This window comes from Dipodomys ordii, unplaced genomic scaffold (genome assembly GCF_000151885.1).
Source record: "Dipodomys ordii isolate 6190 unplaced genomic scaffold, Dord_2.0 Scaffold45, whole genome shotgun sequence".
NCBI classification, from domain to species: Eukaryota; Metazoa; Chordata; class Mammalia; order Rodentia; family Heteromyidae; genus Dipodomys; species Dipodomys ordii.
In genome coordinates this window covers 8,922,269-8,947,185 of record NW_012267261.1, presented here as the reverse complement: position 1 = coordinate 8,947,185, position 24,917 = coordinate 8,922,269, and the positions used below count along the sequence as shown (strand labels likewise).

The window sequence follows — 24,917 nt, the reverse complement described above, 5'->3', positions numbered from 1 at the left end:
GCTGTAGCTCAAGTGGTAGAGCACTCGCCTTGAGCTGAAGAGCTGAGGGACAGCGCCCAGGCCCAGAGTTCAAGCCTCACAACCAACAAAAAAAAAAAAAATAATTAAAAAAAAATAATAAAAATAAATAAAAAAAGGAGGAAGAGGGAGGCAAGAACTGCCAGGAAAACGCCTTGATGTTTCCTATGTTTGGGACTCAAATTCTGCTCTTTCAGAAGAATCCAGAAGTTAAAATATCTTTAAAATAAGCACTTAAACTTTGAATACACACAATCTGACAGACATAAATGTTATTTTGGAAAAGATAAACTTCTAAAATAATATAACACAAGAATCTAATTTCAGCTTTCAAATATGATTAAGTCAATATTTTAGTAAGTCTATTTAAGAGAACTATCTTTTGACTATTGAAGGATAAAAACTGAAATTTCTTTGAAGACATGTAATATTATTTAAAACAAAATTAGTATCATTTCTAACTAACTTCAATGTCTGATAAAAGAATTACTTACAGGGACATTAAGTGCATACTGTAGTCCTTGAGGAAGTCTTTCATGTGTTTCCATCTGCTCTTCATCATTTTTCACTGTCTCCTCATGGACCATGAGTTCATCATGTGATATCATATCCTGCTGTCTCATCTCACTTTCTTGTAACACTTCTTCTGCAGCAAGGATCTCCTGGTGAGGCAGACTTCGATCTTGAAGTACTGACTCTTGCAGTTCTCCAGACACGGTAGATTGGCCAGACACTCCACCCATTACAACCATTGCCCTGGAAGACTGCATTTCGTCTATGCCGCCACATTTAAGAAATAATCCTTCCAGTTTGTCGTCAATGTTCATGCTTAAGTATAACTGCCTAGAAAGACCAAGTTTGGCAACAAAGCATAATGAGTTAGTTTTATATGTCAACATTGAAAAATACTAAATTATGAAAGGTATACATGTAAATAGAAAAAACTTTATTCCTGTAGTTCAGAATTTTTAAATTTCTAGAATAGGCTTCCAGAGACTAATGAAGTAAACCTAAGTTTTCATTTTGATATTAAGGCACTAAATCTTAATCTGTTTTATTACTGAAAAATGGCTGGGCTCATTGGCTCAATTTTGTAATCTTAGATACTAAGAAGATGAAGATTGGGAGAATCAATGTTCAAGGCGAGCAGAGCTCTGAATGGGAATGGGGATATGGGAACCATTTCTACCAGTAAAAAGCTGGGAATGGTGGTACATCTGTCCTCCCAAGGATGTGAAAGGCACAGGGAAAAGGATCGAAGTCCAGGTCAACCCCAGCAAAATGCAAGACTCTATTTCCAGAAGAAAGCAAGAAAGGCTAGGGGTGGTCTCAAGTGACCAGACTAGCAAGCACAAAGCCTTGAGTTCAAACCCCAGTATTGTCCTACAAAAATAAACTCAAAATAAATCAGAAAAAATATTTGTAATTTTAGTAATTTGAAGGATTCGTATTCTTTAATATATTAAAGTACCTTAAAATAAAAAGTAAAGAGATGAATTCAGTAAGACATATATTGACTGAGAAGTCAAAATAGGAATCCAAGGGGCTAGGAAGGTGGCTCAGTGGTAGAGCGCTTGCCTTGCATGCATGAGGCCCTGGGTTCAATTCCTCAGTACCACATAAGCAAAAAGAAAAAAAACTGAAAGTGGCACTGTGGCTCAAGTGGTAGAGCACTAGCCTTGAGCTGAAGAGCTGAGGGACAGCGTCCAGGCCCTACGACCGGACCCCCCCCAAAAAAAAATCAAGAAGTCAACATTTGAAACAATGTTATATTTCATCTACCACCACTGGTAATAAGTTTTTCTTTAAACAACAAAAAAAAAAATACATCCAGCTAAGCAAGATAGTGCATGTCTGTGATCCTAGCACTCAGGGGCAAGAAGGATAATACATTCAAGGTCAGTTTGGGCTATAGCAAAACCTTGTCTCAAAATATAAAGTTACAAAATTTTTAAAATGACACCAAATGTTGAGGTAGTAAAAAACAACAGCCATCTATAGATAAGGAGTATAAATTAGATTGACTATTTTCAATGGCCATTTAATAATGTATGAAGTTTTAAAGATGTATACATTCCTCTAGCCTGCATTTAAAATTTTATTTCAGTGAAACTTTTTTTTTTTTTTTAGTGCTAGTTCTGGGCCTTGAACTGAGGGCCTGGGCATTGTCCCTCAGATTTTTTTGCTCAAAGTTACTCCTCTACCACTTTGAGCCACAGTTTCACCTCTGGCTTTTGGGTGGTTAATTGGAGATAAGAGTCTCCTGGGCTTTCCTGCCTTGGCTGGCTCTGAACTGTGACCTGCAAACCTCAGCCTTCTGAGTAGCTAGGATTACAAGCATAAGCACTGATGTCCAGCAATGGTATGGGGCAATCTTGGTGAAATTTATCCTTTGTGTATCCTAGAAACATACACAAATATATATACAAAAGATGATTACAGTGGTGATTATCATAATGAAAAATTAGAAAAATGTGTTCAATAAAAACAAATAGATTAAAATACAAACCAGGGCTGGGAATGTGGCATAGTGGTAGAATGCTTGCCTAACATGCATAAAACTTTGAGTTCAATTCCTCAGTACCACATAAACAGAAAAAGCCAGAACTGACACTGTGGCTCAAATGGTAGAGTGATCTCCTTGAGCAAAAGAAGCTTGGGGACAGTGCCCTGAGGTCAAGCCCCATGACCGACAAAAAATACATATATATTTTATTTTTTATTTTTTGTCGGTCAGTGGGGCTTGACCTCAGGGCCTGGACGTAGTCCCTGAGCTCTTCAGCTCAAGGCAAGCACTCTACCACTTGAGTCATAACTTTAAACAGAAATCCTCAGATCTTCTCAGCCTCCTGAGTAGTTAGGATTATAGGCATGAGCCACCAGCATCAGGTCCAATACATATTTTAAAACTACAAGTAATAATTGTTAACTAGGAGACTTTATAAATTTAATAAAACTCATTGAATTATATGCTTTCAATAGGTGAGTTTTACTCTAGGTAATATATCTAAATAAATTTTCAATAGTCAAATCAGAACAGTGGGGGGTCACCCTTTGGGTACTGAGGAGATACTACTGATAGATATTCAGAAATGGACATTTCAAGGGACCTAATGATGAAAGGAAGTTTAGTTGCACAGGCATGCTCATCCCATTAAGTTTAAAGATGTAAACCTATTACCTGAACTCTTTAGAAATTATTAAAATAAAGGTGAAACACAAAATAATACATGGTCATAGGAAGGTTTTTTTGGAAAACAGTTGAATATTTGCAACATTAAGATTAATTGGCAAGGGGGAGGAATCACTTTTTTTTTTTTTGGTACCAGTCCTGAGACTTGTACTCAGGGCCTATGAGCTGTCCCTGAGCTTTTTTGTTTAAGGCTATCACTCTAGCACAACTCCAGCTCTGGCTTTTTAGTGGTTAACTGGAGATAAAATTCTCACAAATCTTTGAACCATGATCCTCAGATCTGAACCTCCTGAGTAGCTAGGATTACAGGCATGAGCCAAACAAAATTACATGTTTTTCCTTCTATCTAACTCTAATGTCAAAACTTCCTATTCTAAATGATTACTTTTTACAAATGTTCTTGAATGTGTTAAAATAATTCTTTTTTAATTTTTTTTTTTTTGGTCCGGTCGTGGGGCCTGAACTCTGGGCCTGGGCACTGTCCCTCAGCTCTTCAGCTCAAGGCTAGCGCTCTACCACTTGAGCCACAGTGCCACTTCCGGCTTTTTTCTTTTTGCTTATGTGGTGCTGGGGAATTGAACTCAGGGCCTCATGCATTGCAAGGCAAGCGCTCTACCACTGAGCCACCTTCCCAGCCCCTATTAATATTCTTAGTCATAAAACTATTAACTTAATTAATTGTGTTGGTAACAAATTACAAACTAGACACTATAAACATAACTACATTATATTATTTTATCCATTATTACAGAAAGGTCAGGCAATATTTTAAATCTGTCTTTTAACTTAGTTCCTGTAAATTCATGTTCTATTTGATTATAGCAACTAATGTAACAATAATCATGAAACCCTAAGAAATATCATCACAAAGAAGATCAAAATGTTGTTTACAAAGTAGATTTTATAAATTACATGTGTATGTATGTGTGTTGATCCTGGGGCTTGGACTCAGGGCCTCTCTGTTGTCCTTCCGCTATTTTTGTTCAAAGCTAGTTCACCACTTGAGACACAGCTGTACTTCCTACATATTGCATTATCAGGTTAAGTGAAATAAATGTAATATTCATCAGCCAGAAGTGAAGGATCTAGAATTAGGAAATGTACTGTTTCAATTTAGTTACTACTTTTCTAAATAAATAATTTAAGATCACTTCTTTGACAATGGCTTTCTATGGCTAGAATTCTAATCACTACTAAAATCAAAATACTGTTTTTACTTACTAAGATTACCAAGGACCTTTACTTGAATAAAAATAAAAACTATATTCATATTTATATATTTATGTTATAGTCCATAAAAACTTACTAACAGCAGAAAAATAAAAAAATGTAATTCATATTTGCTTTTCATGACTTCCCTGAGACCAGCCCAGAATACATATAAGAAACTAAGGACCAAGCATATGATTTGACCTTTCAAAATCCTTAAGTAGCAAGAAAATCTTAAAAATCAAAGATTTTTTAATATATTAGAAGATAATTCCCCCCTTCAAATATTCTATTTCATATATTTCTTAGAAAATAAACTATCCACAAGGCACTGGTGGCTCATGCCTGTAATCCTAGTTATTCAGGAGGCTAAGATTTGAAGATCACGGTTCAAAGCCAGCCCAGCCAGGTAAGTCCATGAGACTCTTACCTCCAATAAATCACTAGAAAACTGGATGTGGCACTGTGGATCAAGCGGTAGAGCCTCGCGTTGAGCTGAAGAGTGCAGAGACAGCGCCCAGGCCGAGAGTTCAAGCCCCACGACCGACCAAAAAAAAAAAAAAAAGAAAAGAAAAGAAAAAGAAAAGAAACTACCCTATAAATGAGTGTCTCTTAAGGAAAAAGTTTGATTATTCTGGATAGTTCTTTGGAAATCCTTGCAAATCAATTATAACTTTTTGCTAAATTGTTTACTGTTTCTTAAAGAATGTGGAAAGCCCCTGCTTATTTAGGGACTTAGACATATAGTCTTCACTGCAAGTCTTTGTTGCTGTTGCAGTTATACATATACCATTACTTTGAAAAACTTGTTGAGTTTTACAGAACATGGGAAACATACAGTGTTCTCTAAAAGAAATGGACAGTTTACCTTTTGTCACAAGATGCTTATCAGTGAATCCTGTTCTTCCTGGAGCCCAAGATGATTCTAAGTTACTGCAGGAGGGAATGTGAGGGAGGGGGAAAGGGCTGGATGCCCAACTTCGTTATTTAACAGGCCCAGCAAAAGCATCTTTAAATTGACTTGTACTAGGACAATAAAATATGGTACATTCCCTATATTATTTTTCTAAGAATAGGTTTATCCTGTTTTCTTTTTCCATAGGTTTGTAAAAGTTCTTCTTTTATCCTTAGAAAGTTGTACTTCATTTTCTGTCCAAATTAACTGTGCCCTGAGATGAGCTGAGATGTTATTTAAGTGCCTCATTTGATTTAAAAGACATTTAATAATTTTTTGTGTGTATGTGCCAGTCCTGAGGTTTGAACTCAGGGCCTGGGAATGCTTTTTGCTCACGGCTAGTGCTCTACCACTTTGAGCAACAGCTCCACTTCTAACTTTTTTGTGGTTAATTGGAGATTAAGTTCATGGACTTTCCTGCCCAGCTGCTTTGAACCATGATCCTCGTACTCAGCCTCCTGAGTAGCTAGGATTACAGGTGTGAGCCACCAGCACCTGACTTTTAAGACTTCTTTTTATTTAAAAAAGATTTAAAGTAAAAACATATGCAGGCCTCTGTCACAATCCTCAAAAAAAAAAAAAAAAACATTGGGGTGTGCCAGTCCTTGAACTTGAACTCAGGGCCTGGGCACTGTCCCTAAGTTTTGTGGGGTTTTTTTGTTTGTTTGTTTTTGGCTCAAGGCCAATGCTCTACCACTTGAGCCACAGTTCTACTTTGTACTTTTTAGTGGCTATCCTACTTCTTAGTGGCTAATTAGAGATAACAGTCTCACAGATTTTCCTGCCTAGGTTGGCTTCAAAACATAATCATCAGATCTCAACTTCCTTGAGTAGTCAGGATTACAAGCATGAATCTCTAGTGCCCAGCTTCTCTAAAATTTTTGAAAGCACTAATTCTCCTTTAGAATGTGCACAAAATGTATACCTACCACTTATTACTTTAATTAATTTGCATTAAACATGAAAGAAATACATTTCTCATTTAAATATCTTACTTTATTTAAGTATCTTATTTACTGGATTTGGCAGTAACATTATCACCCATTAATGGTCAATGAATAATGTGGAACTTCAACTACCTAAATCAAAACAGAGTTTAGGGGCAAGCTTAGGAACTTAAATATCATTGCATTTTCTATGCAAAGAATAATTTCCCAAGTTCATCAATAATCAGAACTCACTCAAACTAAAAAGAAACCTCACTTTAGGCAGGAGAGATATTCAAGGAATTTGTTCTGAAACAAGTAAAAGAGAAAAAGACTATCTCACAAATTACTCTTTATGTCTTTGTTTAGTTGTATTTGGTGGTACTATGGCAGACTTGTACATGCTAGGCAAGTACTCCACCACTGAGCTACAGGCTACAGGCCCAGCCTTCACAAATCATTTCTAATCTACATCATTTCCAGCAAATCCATTTACTTGAAGGATAGTAGTTACATTAGTTTAGGTAACCAATAAATGAGACAATGATATTTATTTATTTATTTATTTATTTTTGCTAGTCCTAGCTTGGGCTCTACCCTGAGCTTCTTTTGCTCAAGAACATCACTTGATCACAGCTCTACTTCTGGCATTTTTGGCAGTTCATTTTTGGATGTAAGAATCTTATGGACTTTCCTACCTAGGCTAGCTTTGAACCACGATCCTCAGATCTCAGCATCCTGAGCAGCTAAGATTACAGGTATAAACCATGGGTGCCCAACTGAAAATTACAGTTTTAAAAGGATGTTCATTTTTAAAGTGCGTCTAGTTAAAACATTCCTAACAGGGGCTGAGAAGGTGGCTAGAGCACTTACCTTGTATGCATGAGGCCCTGGGTTCAATTCCTCAGCACCACATATGCCAAAAAAAAAAAGAAGCCGGAAGTGGCGCTCTGGCTCAAGTGGTAGAGCGCTAGCCTTGAGCTGAAGAGCTGAGGGACAGCGCCCAGGCCCAGAGTTCAGGCCCCATGATCAGACCCAAAAATAAATAAATAAATAAATAAATAATTCCTAACAGGAACACTGCAACAATGGCAACCAGACACAATAGTCTTTCTGATTACTGCCATTAACAGCACAAGATTTAAATGGTTGCTAGCATAATTACTAACCAGAAAATTTACATTATTATGACTAGCTGAAAATACAATGATTTCTTAACATATACATATATATATATATGTATATATAATTTATCTTTTGTGGTAGTAGGGCTGTCCCTCAGTTCTTCAGCTCAAGGCTAGCGCTCTACCACTTGATTCACAGTGCCACTTCTGGTTTTCTGAGTGGTTTACTGGAGATAAGAGTCTCACAGACTGGACTTTCCTGCCCGGCTGGCTAGCTTCGAACTTCAATCCTCAGATCTCAACCTCCTGAGTAACTAGGATTATAGGCGTGAGCCATCGACACCCGGCAGAAAAATAAATTTATAAATATTCAAACCAAAGTTAATCGGCATTTCTACATTAACATTGAAGCCTCACTTAAAAACACTAAAATCTTAAGAATACACTGCATACCAAAATATCACTGAAGTCTTCGAAAATAATGTAACAATGGTGATAATCAGAAATGTTAAAACATCAAATTTATGCCAACTCAAACTGTTTTAAAATACCTTTAATATTTTGCTTTGAGATTTTTTTGTCTTTTAGGAGAGGCAAAAGGGGGCATAAAAAGGGAGGGAAGGAGGGAAGGTGAACAAATGCAGTCATGGTATTCAATATACACTATGCAGAAAATGAACTACGAAACTTGTGGGCAGGGATGGGATGGGAAAGAGAAGAAAGGGGTGACATTATCAAAAAATAAAAATATTCATTACTGACATGAAATGGTAACACCTTAATAAAATTATATTTTAACAATAAAATTATATTTTAAAAGCCTATAATTTAACAAAAGGAGAAAGTAAAGGCAAATTAAAAGGAATCCTACACTTTGTTTCCTAGTTATTCCATTCATTACATTTTATGACTACATCAATTACTCATATATTAATATTCAACATATTGATTCTTTTAGGAAACTAAGTTTTCTAGTCTTATACGATGATAAGAAGAATATAAAAAATACTTTTTGGGTAGTTCATAATGACTGATACCTAACATCCAAGCTAGTTAGGATGGGGAGTTTGAGGACAGCCCCAATAAAAAGTTACTGAAACCTTATCTAAAAGACAAGCCAGGTATACTGGTACACTATTATTTTGTTGTTGTTGTTGTTGTTTGTCGGTCGTAGGGCTTGAGCTCTGGGCTTGGGCAATGTCCCTCAGCTCTTCAGCTCAAGGCTAGTGCTCTACCACTTGACCCACAGCGCCACTTCCAGTTTTCTGGTGGTTTATTGGAGGTAAGAGTCTCATGGACTTTCCTGCCTGGGCTGACTTTGAACAGTGATCTTCAGATCTCTGCCTCTTGAGTAGCTAGGATTACAGGCATGAGCCACCAGCGTCCGGCCTGGCACATTATTTTAATACCAGTTATTTGGGAGACAGACATGAGAATTTCAGTCCAGGGAAAAATATGAGACCCCATAAAAATAAAGAAAAAAATGCTTGGGCATGGCTTAGGTCATAAACATCTGCCTAGCAAGCACGAAGTCCTGAGGTAAAAACCCCAGTACCAGCCAAGGTGTGGTGGCTCATAACTATGCAAAGCAGAAATTGGGAAGACTTCAGTCTAATACCAGTCCAAGCAAAAAGTCCATGAGACCCCCATCTCAACTAATAAAATCTATGTCTGTTGTCCCAACTATACAGAAAGCATAAATAAGCCACGTACTAATGGCTCATGCCTATAAGCCTAGCTACTGAGGAGGCTGAGAGATGAAGATCACGATTCAAAGCCAACCAGGGAAGAAATGTTCATGAGACTCCTCTAAAATACTAAAAAGGTTGCAAGTGGAACTATGGCTCAAGTGGTAAAGTGATAGCGTTGAGCAAAAGAAGCTCACAGACAGAGCCAGGCCCTAAGTTCAAGCCCCAAAACTGGCATGAAAACAAAACAAAAAATAGAAGGACTATAGCCCAGGTCAGCTTGGGCAAAAAGTGAGACACTATTTGCACATTTTGGAAAACTAAAATCAAAAAGACTGAGGGTATGGCTCAAGTAGCAAAGCAACAACCTAGCAAGCACCAAGACCCTAAGTACACACACAGACACACACACACACACAGACACACACACACACACGCAGAGCCAAATAGACTTTCTTACATATACTAGAAACAGACAATATATATTCCATATAGTAATAACCAACGTACATTTCAGGACAGAATCGTGTTAGCTATTTAAACCAATATCACTTTATTTTCAAAATGGAAAGTAAATCTGACACAAACCTAGCATGACAAGCCAGATGACCGACCGTCTCCTTAGAAAATGTTCTTTCCTTCCTACCTAATAATAAAAACTATGTAAGACACATGATTGCCTAAGTTAAGACACAGCCTCCCATTTAATTAGTTATGGTCAGATGACAAAAGTTCTAGACAATATGGTTGCCATCTAGGGCAACAAGATAGGAAGACTACAAATACTCTCCAATGGCAGAAGAAACCATACTTAGCATGAGTGATGCCCTGGATTCAATCACTAGCACCAAAAAAAAGAAAGAAAAAGAAAAGCAGAGCAAGAATGACAGAGGAGGTGAATCTGAACAAAGGATATTGTGTGCAAATACAGATGTTAAAATAAACTGCCCGTAACAACTGGAGAACAACAAATAAAGAGTTGCACTGGATCATAATAAATCTAGAACCTCATACAACTGAGTGAGTTTGCATGCAGTTTTCAAACAAATACAAGTATACCTTTATTAGCCTATATCAACAGCCAAGTCTATATAACAATTAAATACTAATATTTCAAATATAAATATTTCTGAATCATCTGTAAGATTGCTTTTTATAATATAGGCAAATATAATATGTACAAATGTACAGTAGTTAATGTTTTAATCATATTCTTAAAATTATAAACACACTAACTTAGATTTTGTAGGTTTATTTTTTCCAGTATTAAAATAGTTTAAATGGAAATTCTGGGAAATGTAAGGACAAGAAGACAAATATGCATTCTGTTAAGAAACAAGTTTAAACAAGAAAATATGTCAGAGAATGATGAAGGGGCTGACTCTGATCAAGATGTGTTATACACATAAAGTGACATATTAAACTAAAATCCCTTTATACAACTATTTGAAGAAATGGTTGTACGATAAGAATGTTTAAATATTACAAAAAAGGAAACATCTCTTAAAATCACTTACGATTACGGAATATACATGAATTTAACATATATACATATGTTAAACTGAAATGAAAATCTAAAACAGCATTATATCAATTTTGACTAGAAACTGTTTTGAGAAAAAAATTAAATCAAGTAAAAAATATTTTCTTTTGTAAGTAAAAATGGAAACAGAAACTATTATACAAACCAAACATGGAAGTGCAACAGCAAAAACAAAATGTTTTCATAGTAGAAAAAAATTTACTTACTCCACATTAAGAAAAGTAAGTATTAAAATTACCTGAGCCTAGGGTAAAAATGAAGACTTCAAGGAAGGGAAAGCTGTAGAGTTGAGCAAGAAACCATGGTTGAGTTTCTACCTTTCATAGGCTTCGAAAACCTTTATACCACTTCAACCAATTATGACTTTCAGTTCCTACAATAAAGCACATATACAACAAACAAAACACATTAGAGGAGGGAAACGCTATCTGCAAATGAGCATTAATCCCAAGTGATCACTCTGTAAATTTAACATTTGTGTGAATAACAGGTACACTCATTTAATTTTTAGGTGAGATAGTGGGAAAAGTACAACAGTAGGAGAGAGTAAATAATTTTAAAAAAACAAAAAACAACCCCCCCAAAAGAAAAACCAACCCCCAAACCCTGCCCTTTTATGGAATACCTTGCCTAGACCTGGAGTCCAACAGCTTCAGAAAAATGAAGTATTACATGAATTCACAATTTCAGAGACTAAAAGATTAGAGAATAGGGAAGATTAAGCAACCATTCAAAAACACTATTGTTATCTGCTTTGTGAAATCTACAAAGTTAAAAGAAGACAACAAAATAACAAAGCCAATTATTAGTAGCACCCAAAGATATATAACTATTAATAATAGAAAAGATTACAGTTTAAAAATCACATTGAATATCAAAATATAAAACTTGACCAGGGCTGGGAAGGTGGCTCAGTGGTAGATCACTTGCCTTGTATGCTTGAGGCTCTGGGTTCGATTCCTCAGCACCACATAAGCAGAAAAAAATAAGCCGGAAGTGGCGCTGTGGCTCAAGTGGTAGAGTGCTAGCCTTGAGCTGAAGAGCTGAGGGACAGTGCCCAGGCCCAGAGTTCAGGCCCCACGACCGGACCCCAAAAAAAAAAAATTGTTTTGGAATATACCCCATATGTTAATTTTGGTAGATATTTCAAAACATCTGTGTTATGTTAATAAAAAGACCATGTTTTAAATATTTTTTTTTGTTTGTTTTGGGTCCGGTCGTGGGGCCTGAACTCTGGGCCTGGGTGTTGTCCCTCAGCTCTTCAGCTCAAGGCTAGCGCTCTACCACTTGAGCCACAGTGCCACTTCTGGCTTTTTTCTTTTTGCTTATGTGGTGCTGAGGAATCAAACCCAGGGCCTCAGGCATGCAAGGCAAACGCTCTACCACTGAGCCACTTCCCAGCCATGTTTTAAATATTTTTAAACTATGAAAGCAATCAGTTTACAAATAGGGTACAAATAAAATTTTCAATAAAGGCAAAAAAATATGCAAAAGAACCAAATGAAAATTCTGAGTTAAAGAGTAAAGTAACTAAAATTAAGTTTATAAGAAAGACTCAACAGCTGATTCAAGATAACATAGAAAAAAATCAGCAAGATTAAAGACACATCATAGGAATTGTCCAATTATAAATTCAGGGAAAAAAAGACTGAAGGAAAAATTTAATAAGAAACTCAAAGACAGGAAGGACAACACCCAGCCTAAGGAAAAGAAAGTAAAACAAAACTTAACAAAATTCATGTCAAAGATTTTCCAACGTTTTTAAGAAAAATAAATTTACAGATCTATGAGGCTCAATGAAATTTCAGTAGGATAACTCCAAAGAAACTCATTCCTAAATTCATTGTTAAACAACTGAAAGCAAACACAAGAGAAAAATCTTGAAAGCAGAAAAAAAAATGACTCAGCACATACAAGAAATGATTAATAAGATTAATTGCTAACTCTCAATCACAAACGATGGTGGAATCATATATTCAAAGAGCTGGAAAAAAAGCAAAACTATTCTTAAAAATAAAAAAAAATGAAGACAGTTAAAGGCTGAGAAATTTTGCTAATAGACTTAACTTGTATGAAATTCTAAAGGAAGTCCATCAAGCTGACAAAAAAAGACATGAGACTCAAATATACAGGAAAAAAACGAGAGTACCAGAAATAGTAAACATCTACAAAGCTATCAATATATCTTTCCTACTTCTTCTCTTCTTTAAAAAATCTAAGATACCAAGCAGTGATCAAAATAGAGTTCTGCTGAATTCATAACATATATAATGAATATGGCAAAGCAACACCCAACTAGGGAGAGAACAAGGGGCCATTCTGGACAAAGTTCCTGTTTTACTGCTATGAAGCAAACTGTTATAATGTAAACTATAACTTTATCACCAACTACAATGAAAATACCTTTGTAAATGCAGTTGAAAAATCACCAAACTAACTAAAATGGCACACTAAAAAATAATTAATACTAAAGGCAATAAAGAGACACAGGAAAAAAAATACACTAAAGAGCTATGGAAGAAACAATGACTAACCAACTGTCCTCATTCCATTTATTAAGTGATACCTTTTTTTCTGAAGTTTTAAAAGCACATTTATCATTTACTAAATTTCTATAATCTCTTATTCAACTTTTTCAAGTACCATAGTTCACTGAAACTAAAATTACTTTTTACTAATTAAGATAAACAGTTACTTAAGTCTTACTAAGAAAAACAATGTTAAACAATGACAAATCAGAAATGTTTGTCATCCAAAGACATTATAATGTGGAGGAATATAGAGGTAAAGACCTTTAAAACTTACCCAGAATTCTCTACCCCACTCTATTATAGCCATGAAGTATAACATCACTACCATAGGAAACCAGAAAAAAGTTCTTTATAAATTTCCTTCTCAAGGGTAAAACCAAAATCAAAAGATAAGCAAAGCTGAGCAATGATAATTTGCCTAACAAATGATAAGCAGCTCTGAATTCTTCCTAATACATTAATACAAAAGGGGCAAAATAAAAGAACAGATAAACAAATAGATTGCTGAAAAATATATAGCCAAAACAATAAAAAAAAAAAGCTCAAACTCACTCATGAAAGATAAATCAACAAAAAACAGTGATTTATATAAAATGTTTGGCATTAGCTAGTACTGTCAAATGAAAATAAATGCACATTGTGATAAAACTGATAGTGGTTACACTTTTAAGATTTAAGTAATTTATCCACCACTCTATTTGATGTACATACTATTTGGCCCAATAATTTTTCCCTTAAGAATTTAAACGGTCAATATATTTCAAAATATGTGTGATGATATCCCAAGAACATTCAAGGCGGGCACCAATAGCTCACATCTCTTAATACTAGCTACTCAGAAAGCTGAGGTCTGAGGACTACGGTTCAAAGCCAGCCTGGACAGGAAAGTCCATGAGACCCTTATTTCCAATTAACCACCAAAAAGCCAGAAGCAGAGCTGTGGCTCAAGTGGTAGAGTATCAGCTTTAAGCAAAAAATCTCAGGAACAGCACCCAAGCCCTAAGCTCCAGTACTGGAGCTCAAAAAAGAAAAAAAGAAAGAATATTCAATATGTGACCATGTATAATAGGAAAAAAAAAACCCTATATAAATCGGTGGCTAATCAAAGCAGTTATGGTACACTCAAATACTAGTACACTACTTAGAATGAAATGAGAAGGAATGATATGCAAAGAAAAGGAAATCTACTTAACTGAGAAAAGATAATAGACTTTATTCTCTATAACTAGTAACACTGATTCTTTTCAGTGTATATAGTAATACTATGTTATACGTATGTCCATGAGCTATGCAAATAGTATAAAAGCAAAAGGGATGGTCTGGTAAATGCAGAGTCCTACACAACAGTTCTGAGTATGAGTGTTCACATGTAAGGACGTGGGCAATCTGTTACAAGAAATAAAGACTGGCTGGGCACCAGTGGCTCATGCCTGTAATCCTTGCTACTCAAGAGGCTGAGATCTGGGTTGGGAAGGTGGCTCAGTGGTAAAGCACTTGCCTTTCATGCTTGAGGCCCTGGGTTCGATTCCTCAGCACCAGACAAGCAAAAAGAAAAAAGCCAGAAGTGGTGCTTTGGCTCAAGTGGTAGAGTGCTAGCCAAGCTGAAGAGCTGAGGGACAGTGCCCAGGCTCAGAGTTTAGGCCCAGCGACCGGACCCAAAAAAAAAAAAAAAAAAGAGGCTAAGATCTGAGGATTGCAGTTCAAAACCAGCCTGGGCAGGAAAGTCTGTGAAACTCTTATCTCCAATAAACCACTCAGAAAAACCCAGAAGTAGCACTGTAGCACAAGTGGTAGAGCGCTCGCCTTGAGCTGAAGAACTGAGGGACAGCGACCAAGCCCAGAGTTTAAGACCCACGACTGACAAAAAAAAAAAAAGAAGAAGAAATAACAAAGACTGAGTAAAATAATGTTGAATTACCTCTATAAAATATGTCAGGCAAATGCCCATCCCGCCAGATAACTTAGTTGAAAGTTCGACGCTGTTGATTCCTCCCCTGTCCTACAAAAGTAAAAGTACAGGTTATTTTCAAAAGAAGTTAAATTAGACACCATCTTCAAGTCAAGCAAAATTCTTTCCATAGTAGATACTGCTAAATTAGAAACAGAACTAATACTGACCCAACTCTAATGACCTTCCAGTGCTAAATATTATCAAAAAGCTAATACATATGATTTATCATTACATTTTCAAACTACTTTCTAGTTAAGCATTAAGATTTCTTTAGTCACGTGTAGGTGGCTCATGCCTGTAATTCTAGTTCCTCAGGAGACAAGATCTGAGGATCATACTCCAAAGCCAGCTCAGGCAGGAAACTCTGTGAGACTTTTATCTCCAATTAAATACTAGAAAGCTAGAAATGGTGTTGTGGCTTAAGTGATAAGAGCACCAACCCTGAGCAAAAAGCTAGGGGTAGCACCCAGGACCTGAGTTCAAGCCCCAGGACCAGCACACACACACAACAACAACGTTTCTTTAAAGCCAGGACAATAACTCTGCCTTCCCAGCCCAACTCTGAATCATCTTAACTAGGAAGAAAAAGTACGTGTGTTTCATTTAAATCAAATGTTGGTGTCAGACATGGTGTCATATGTCTGTATGGAGGCTAAGATACGATGATCACTGCATTCGAGACTAACCCAGTCCACACAGTAAAGCCTGTCTCAAAAAATATTGAACTAAAAAGAATCATATACTGATGTTTTCAATGTAAATGCTCTTCATTATTAAAATTGTACTATTTCTTAATGAAATCCCTGAGTGACATTTCCCTTAACTTAAAAGTGTAATGTAGTTTTCCCTGGATATGGAGGCACATATCTGTAATTCTAACATTCAGGAGGCTGAAGCAAGAGGATCACAAATTCAAAGCCAAACTAGGTTAGAGTGAGTTTAAGGCCAAACTGAGCAACACCAGAAAACAATGTCTCAGGATAACCAAAAATACAAAAAATATTTAGAATTTATAATTTTTTTTTGGGGGGGGTCCGGTCGTGGGGCCTGAACTCTGGGCCTGGGCACTGTCCCTCAGCTCTTCAGCTCAAGGCTAGAGCTCTACCACTTGAGCCACAGTGCCACTTCCGGCTTTTTTCTTTTTGTTTATGTGGTGCTGAGGAATCAAACCCAGGGCTTCCTGCATGCAAGGCAAGTGCTCTACCACTGAGCCATCTTCCCAGCCCTAGAATTTATAATTTTAACAATTAGTATTTAATAATGCCAATAATGGCATTATTAAATTAACAGCATGCTGTAGCCAACCTTTTAGCAAAAACTAATACAGAAAATTTTAACACTCCCTGTAGGTATTACATTGACACTGGACACATCATTTTCTTCAACTGGGATAAATGTCCAGGTATGAGATGAAGGTAATGAAAACCTAGAAGCTGAATTATCATAAACAAAGAGATGCCATATACAAGTTTTTACTTACAAATAATGATAAGGCATTTTAAGGGTTGAATAAGTATCCTACAAATCAAAAGAAGCAGTAAGTCAGACACTGATGGCTTATGCCTATAATCCTAACTACTCAGGAGGCTGAGATCTAAGGATAGCAGTTGGAAGCCAGCCAGGGCAAAAAAAATCCATGAGACTCTTATTGCAATAAATTACTCAGAAAAAAAACCCACAAGTGGTACTGTAGCTTAAGTGGTAGATCACTAGCCTTGAACACAAAGAGGCTCAGAGGCAGCATCCAGGCCCAGAGTCAAGCCCCAGAACCCACCCGAAAAAAAAAAAAATGAGGAGAAGAAGGGGAGAAGGGAAGGTGGAAAAGAGGGAAGGTGGAAAAGAGGGAAGGAAGGAGGGAGGGAGGGAGGGAGGGAGGGAGAAGAAGGGAGGGAGGGAGGGAGAGGAAGGGAAGGAGGAAGAGGTGGAAGAGGAGGAAGGAAAGAAGGAAAGAAGAAGGCCTGGCGCCAGTGGCACAGACCTGTAATCCTAGCTACTCAGGGAGGCTGAGATCTGAGGATTGCCGTTCAAAGCTAGCCCAGGCAGGAACATCTGTGAGACTCTTATTTCCAATTAACCACCAGAAAACTGGAGGCACTGTGGCTCAAGTGATAGAGTTCTCAGCCTTGAGCTGAAGAGGTCAGGGATAGCACACAGGCCCAGAGTTCAAGCCCCATGACTGCCCCCCCCCCAAAGAAAAGGGAAAACATGCTAAATAGAACACAAAGTAATTACTCAAAGTCTTGTTTACAAACACTAATTTTTCAAGTATCTTTCCCATCACAAACTTTCCTTTACCCATAATTGCCCTAAACCATATACCACATAGTCTGTTCCTGGAACCCTAATTCATTTACAATTCTCACAATTTCACTTTAAATCTATTACCTCCTCTCTTCTACTCTTCTCCACCAAGAATGAGAAGAATCTACTAAGATGGAAACTAAATCTCTGCAGATATAAAAACCTATAATGTTATAAGAACCACTACCCCATTCCCTATACTACAGCAGTTTAGATCTCTTCCTTTTCCTGGCCAATTATCTCACTTTAGCACTTAAAGAATTTGATCACTCTTAGTAATTCTTTGATTAAAAATATTGCTAGCTAAATATCCCTTGATATTCACAAGTGATTAAGACTAAAAATACATTTTAAGAATATCATTCCAGCCAGGAGTGGATGGCTCACGCCTGTAATCTTAGCTACTCAGGAGGCTGAGTAGCCAAGTCCAGACAGGAAAGTCCATGAGACTCTTATCTCCAATTAACCACCAGAAGACCAGAAGTGGCACTGTGGCTCAAGTGGTAGAGTGCTCACCCTGAGTTGAAGAGCTAAGGGACAGTGCCCAGAGTTCAAGCCCCACTACCGACCAAAACAAAAAATCATTCCATTTACTATATTAACCAAAACATTTCATAATCAGCCAATTAACAGTGAATGTTATAATGTATAATACTATACATCTATTTTTCACAGTATGAATTTTTACATTTAGGAATTAAAGCAGTGCAGTGCAGTGCAGTGGCTCATACCTTAATCCTAGCTTCTCAAGAGGCTGAGATTGGGAGAAATGAGCTTCAAAGACATTCTGAGTAAAGTTTGCAAGACCCCTTTTTCTCAACCAATAGCTGGGCACGGTAGCAAGTTCCTGTTATCCCAGCTAGGAGGCTGAGGTCAGGAAAGAGGTTATAGACCAGCCTGAACAAAAAAAAAGTTCACAACATCCCATCTCAACAAGAAGCTGAGCATAGTGCTAAATGCCTGTCATCTCAGCAACTCAAAGAGTAAAGTAGGAAGACTGAAGTTCAGGCACAGGAACAGGCACAGGCAAAAAGGAGCTAGAGGCAAAGTTTAGAACACCTGCCAAACAAATATGAAGCCCTGAGTTCAAACACCAATGTCACACACACACACACACACACACACACACACAACTATTTTCTACCAATACCAAGTTTTATTTGTCACAAAAGAAAACAAACGATATTTCATTAGTTCTGACAGACTAACAAAGTTCTAAGACCACTAACAGGTTGTCTGATTTGTTAAGACAGTACTTTTTATCACTAATTTAGTCAATATTTTTCTATCTGATATATATCTACAACACACTAAGAGATGCTTAAAATGCAAGGATCTCGGGTCAGGGAAGGTGGTAGAGTGCTTGCCTTGCACGCATGAGGCCCTGGGTTCGATTCCTCAGCACCACATAAGCAAAAAAAGCTGGAAATGGCACTGTAGCTCAAGTGGTAGAGCGCTAGCTTTGAGCTGAAGAGCACCCAGGCGCAGAGTTCAGGCCTCACAACCGACCACCCCACCCAAAAAGAAATGCAAGGGTCTCTGTCTAAAGAAGTTTACTATTTAGCAAGGATATAAGTATACACACAAGTGTTTGGGATAATAATGTACTAAATACAAAAACTTAAGTTTAAACAATTGATCGTTAAAAAAAAAGCAAAGTACAGAGAAATTAATCCTGCCTGTGGTTCTTCTTTAAAAGAAAAACTGACCTTTTAATGTTGATTACACACATTAAAATTGCAGAATGGCCGGGCACTGGTGGCTCATGACTGTAATCCTAAACTACTCAGGAGGATACAATCTGAGGATTGCAGTTTGAAGGCATTTTTATATTCAAGTATTATTCAACTTTCTTGCTTTCCAGCCTGGGCAGAAAAGTCTATGAGACTCTTATTTTCACTAAACTATCAAAAACTTAGAAGTAGAGCTGTAGCTCAAGTGGTAGAATAATAGCCTTGACAGCAGCTATGCCCTGAATTCAAGCCCTAGTACCTGTACCAAAGGGGTAATTAAAAAAAAAAAAAGGCAATGCAGATAAACCTTGTCAACATTATGCTAAGGGAAATAAGCCAATTATAGAAAAACATACATTGTACAATTCTCATTTTTGAGATAGGGTCTTGTGTTTTGCCTGGGCTAGCCTGGACCATGATCCTCTCCATCTCTATTTTCTAAGAAACCAGAATAATGGGCATAAGCTACAACACATGGCTAATAAAAAAAATCTTTTAACTACTGTTTTTCAAAAATACCATCAAAAAAGTGAAGATAACTAACAGAATGGGAGAAAAGTTATTTGTAAACAGACTTGATTTTATAAAACTTAATATCTAGAATATACAAAGAACTCTTATAACCCAACAATAAGCAACTCAAAAAATGGGCAAATAAATTATGTTAATAGACATTTTAAAAATGTTATTATAAAGGTAATATACAAAGGAGCTACTGTCTCAAAAATCAGGTAATGAGTACATTTCATTTTGGACAATGTCATTCTGTCCTTTGCCCTCTCCTAGCTTTTCCCTCCTGTTCCACCCACAAGTTGAATAGACATTTTTTTGTTTTTGTTTAAGTTTTTTTAATTTTTATTTTTTTATTGTGAAAATACTGTACAGAGGGGTTACAATTACATGAGCAAGAGAATGAGTACATTTCTTATCAAGCATTGTAGCCTCCTCCTTTGTTTGAACAGACATATTTCTAAAGAAGATTTACAAGTGGTCAAGCAACATGAAGAGATGTTCAACATCATTAGCCATCAGAGACATGGAAACCAAAACTGTCTATCGATAGAAACTACTACTACTGTACTCTCAAATCTCAACAATCAACACAGAAAATTTGTGACTATTGGTCACCAAGTAGGACAGAGTGATTTTCCCTAACAACCTATCGATTCTTTAAATTCTGCAGCAGACACCAGCTGGGAGTCCTATAATTCAATCCTGACACTATCTACCTGCAGCTTAACTGTTTTGACTCCAACTTCAAATGCTAATTCCATGCCCCTAGTTGTTTTACTTATGCTTCTGATCAACTTGCTGTATAAACCTAAGTTCCTACATCTTCCTCCTCAGTACAGAGGAGCTGCTCAAAGAACTTAGGAAAACATTTATTTACAGTTACTGGTTAGTGGAAATAATTATCATAAACATTCATAATAGCATTATTCACAACAGCCAAAAAGTAGCATGGAGCCAACTATTGGTCACCTAATGAATAGACAAAGTGTGGTAGTTCATATAACAAACCATTACAGAGCAATTAAAAATAATCTAACCTTCCTGAGGCCCTATGTTAGTTCAACCTTAGCAATCTCTCTCTCTCTCTCTCTCTGTCACACACTCACACACACACACACACACAAATAGTAATAACTGACACATGCTACATCATGTAATATTATTCTAAATAGAAGAAGCCAGACACAGAAGGCCATCTACTTTATAACCCCATTCATATGCCATGTCTGGAATAGACAAGTTCTTAGAAAGAAAGATGGGTAATTTCCAGATGCTGGATTTAAAAAAAAAAAAAAAGGAATAGGGGCTAGGAAGGTGGCTTAGTGGTAGAGCGCTTGCCTCGCATGCATGAGGCCCTGGGTTTCATTCCTCAGCACCACATAAACAAAAAAAGCCAGAAGTGGTGCTGTGGTTCCAGTGGTAGAGCTCTAGCCTTGAGCTGAAGAGCTGAGGGACAGCACCTAGGCCTAGAGTTCAGGCCCCATGACTGACCAAAAAAAAAAAAAAAAGGAGGAGGGAGAGTAACTGTCAATGAAGCATATTTGTTTGGGTGATAAAAGTATCCTAAAATTCATTATAACTGATGGCTATACAACTAGGTAAATACACTAAAAAACACTTTATGCATAATACATATCTTAATGCATAAATTGAATGATAAATAAGGAAAACTAGTTGATGCCTATAATTTGCTTTAAAATAATATGGAAGATCCACATAAATTATGGAAAGATATCTCATGGCATTCATATGGTATTTATATTATATACGTTATACATGATCTATATAGTAAATCATACACATATACACATTTTTTTGTGTGTTGTACCCATTCTAGGGCTTGAACTCGGGGCCTGGATGCTGTCCCTGAGCTTTTTTTGCTCAATGCTAGAACTCTACCACTTTGAGCCACAGCTCCACTTCCAGTTTTCAGGTGGTTAATTAGATATGATTCTCATGAAGTTTCTTGCCTGGGCTGGCTTTAAATTGTAATCCTCAGATCTCAGCCATCTGAGTAACTAAGATTACAGAGATGAGCCACTAATACCTTTTATAATAAACCATTCCAAGTTGAACCATACATAAGCTTACCAATTCCAATCAAGTGCAGACATAAACAAGATTATCCTACAATTTATAGGAAAAAGCAAGAGAACCAGAAGAGCCAGAACAATTTTGACAAACAAGTAGGAGAAAGCACTCTGCCCCTTTAAGACTATGTAGGGATGGGAGGAAAAAACTGGAAAGAGAAATAAAGAAGAGGTGACATTGTCCAAAAAGAAATGAACTCTACCTGACTTATGTAGCTGTAACTCATCTGTACGTCACCTTTATAATAATAAAAAATAATTTTAAAAATAAGACTTACTATGAACTACAGTAATCAAAGTTAAGTATGATCATAGACGAATCATAAAACACGTATATCAATGAAATAGGAGAGTCCAAACAGACCAACACAAATAGGTTCAACTGATATTTAACAAAGGAACAATAACTATTCAACTGAGGAAGGGCAGTGTTTCAACACAGTGCTGAACATCCACAGGCAAAAAGTGCACAAAGAAAAGACTTCACTAGGGGCTGGGAAGGTGGCTCAGTGGTAGAGCACTTGCCTTGGCATGCCTGAGGCCCTGGGTTCGATTCCTCAGCACCACATAAGCAAAAAGAAAAAAGCTGGAAGTGGCGCTGTGGCTCAAGTGGTAGAGTGCTAGCCTTGAGCTGAAGAGCTGAGGGACAGCGCCCAGGCCCAGAGTTCAGGCCCCACGACTGGACCCAAAAAAAAAAAAAAAAGAAAAGACTTCACTACTCACAATCATAATAATCACAAATTAATTCAAACAAATTATGAATTTAAAAAGGTACAAATAAAAAACTATAGAACTTGTAGACACAGAAGTCATCCTTGAAGCAAAGGGTGTTAGATTTGGCACCAAAAGCAGGCTACATAAAAGAAACTGAAGTTAAAATTAAAAATATTTCTCTGCAAAAGAATTTGTTATGGGCTGGGAAGGTGGCTCAGTGGTAGAGTGCTTGCCTCGCATGCCTGAGGCCCTGGGTTCCATTCCCCAGTACCACATAAGCAGAAAAAGCAGGAAGTGGCACGTGGCTCTAGTGGTAGAGATCTAGCCTTGAGCTGAAGAGCTAAGGGTCTGCCCAGGCCCAGAGTTCAGACCCCACGACCGAAAAAAAAAAGATAAATAAAAAATAAAAAGAATTTGTTATAGTAAAAGATAAGCCGGGCACTAGTGACTCATGGCTGTAATCCTGGCTACTCAGAAGGCTGAGATCTGAAGATCATGGTTCAAAGCCAGCCCAGGCAAGAGCCCTTGAAGAGTGTTATCTCTAACTAATCACAGAAAAGAGCCAGAAGTGGCACTGTGGATCAAGTGATAGAGTGCTAGCCTTGAGCAAAAGGAGCTCAGAGACAGTGCCCAGGCACACAGCAAAACCCAGTACTGGCAAAAAAAAAAAAAAAGATGAAAGATGAACAGTCTACACTACTTACAGACTGAGAGAAATGTCTGTGAATATTATTTAACAAAAAGGCTTAAATCTAAGCTAAGTATAAATCCTAGCTACTCAAGAGGCTGAGATCTGACTATCCTAGTTCAAAGACATTCATTGAGACAATCATTGAGACTATTATCTCCAAATAGTGAACAAAAAGCTGGAACTGGTGGTTTGGCTCAAATAAGCCAAAAAACAGAGCAAGAGAGTAAAGCCTTAAGCCTTAAGTTCAAGTCCCAGTAATAGCACCAAAAACAAAAACAAAACAAAAGCCAGAGGTGTGGCTTGTGATAGAGTGCTTGCCTAACAAGGACAAGGCCCTGAGTTCAATACCCCCGGAATTTAACTTATTAGTAAATCATTGATTCTGGTTAGAAAATGGGCACAAAAGACACAAACATTTCAACAAAACTGAAATCTGGGTAGCAATTACATAAAAAAGGTTTAGTGTGACCAGCCATCAGAGAAATGCAAATTAAAACCAGAATATCCCATCTGAAATTTATATTTAACAAAACCAGTCTCATATATTACTGATATCCATGTAAAACAGTAGAGTCATTCTGCAAAACAGTCTAAAAATTACTTTCCTCCCTCAAGGACCTCATATCAGGCTAGCACTCTACCACTAAGTTACAATCCTGCCAATGTGGATAAGTTTCTTAAGTGACTAAATATGTATTTCCCCTACAGCCCCACAATCTCACCCTCAGAAAAATGAAAACGTTTGCTTACACAAAATCTTGCACACAAATGCTTATCACCCCTTTAATTGTTTTTGTTGGTCATGGGGCTTGAACTCTGAGCTTGGGCGCTATCCCTGCACTCTTCAGCTGAAGGTGAGTGCTCCACTTCCAGTTTTCTAGTGGTTTATTGGAGATAAGAGTCTCACGACTTTCCTGCCCGGGGTTAGCTTTGAACTATGATCCTCAGACCTGCCTCCTGAGTAGCTAGGATTACAGGCCTGAGCCACCAGTGCCCAGCTTCACCCCTTTATTTTTAATAGCAAAATATCAGAATTTATCCAAAGTCCTTCAATAGTTGAATGGCTAAACAAAGTCTAATATATCATTCTGAAAACAACAAACCTCTAGAGTTAGTTGCAAGAGGACAGGAGAGATGGAGATAAGAGAGATTTCTTTTGTGGTGATCCAATACCTCTATATCACCATTGCCATAGTTAACGTAAATTTATAGAGGAGATAAAACTACACACACAAATGAGTACAGGGCTAAGAGAATGTTAACTGTGAATTTTAGTGTAGTTAACAGTAATACAGCAATGCTAATTTCCTGGCTTTGATGTATAAGAACAACTTTATTAATAGTCTGGATAAAAGATACACAGCACTCTACACTAATCTGGTCCTTTCCTGGGAATCTGTAATTTTTTTAAAAAATAATGTGGGTTGTGGGGGTCTTTTATTTTCTTTTCTCCCGACCCCCTTTTTTTTCTTTCATTTTAGTTCAAAGTATCTCTGTATCCAAACTGGCCTCAAACTTGCTATATAGCCCAAATTGGCCTTAACTCAGAATCCTCCTGCATAGACTCCTCAGTCCTAGGATTATAGGTATGTGCCACCACACACAGGTTCAAAAATAAAAGTTTCTTTAAAACTAGAATGAGAGCCGGGCGCTGGTGGCTCACGCCTGTAATCCTAGCTACTCAGGAGGCTGAGATCTGAGGATCGCGGTTCAAAGCCAGCCCGGGCAGGAGAGACC

At 37.2% G+C, this 24,917-nt stretch overlaps 1 protein-coding gene across 2 annotated transcripts in view; it reads right to left on the bottom strand.

Annotated features, from left to right (window-relative positions):
* Znf148 (zinc finger protein 148) overlaps positions 1-24,917 on the bottom strand; it is a 106,736-nt gene that overhangs the window by 58,847 nt on the left and 22,972 nt on the right. Inside the window, exons 2-4 of one of the 2 annotated variants that reach the window (XM_013019413.1) lie at positions 15,106-15,186; positions 10,895-11,029; positions 513-861 (exon numbers count right to left, since the gene is read on the bottom strand). In XM_013019413.1, the coding sequence (XP_012874867.1) occupies positions 513-845 (333 nt within the window). In that variant the 5' untranslated portion in view covers positions 846-861; positions 10,895-11,029; positions 15,106-15,186. Of the gene's footprint in view, positions 1-512; positions 862-4,850; positions 4,880-10,894; positions 11,030-15,105; positions 15,187-24,917 lie in introns of those variants that run through there. The other variant, XM_013019414.1, reaches the window with a different exon arrangement.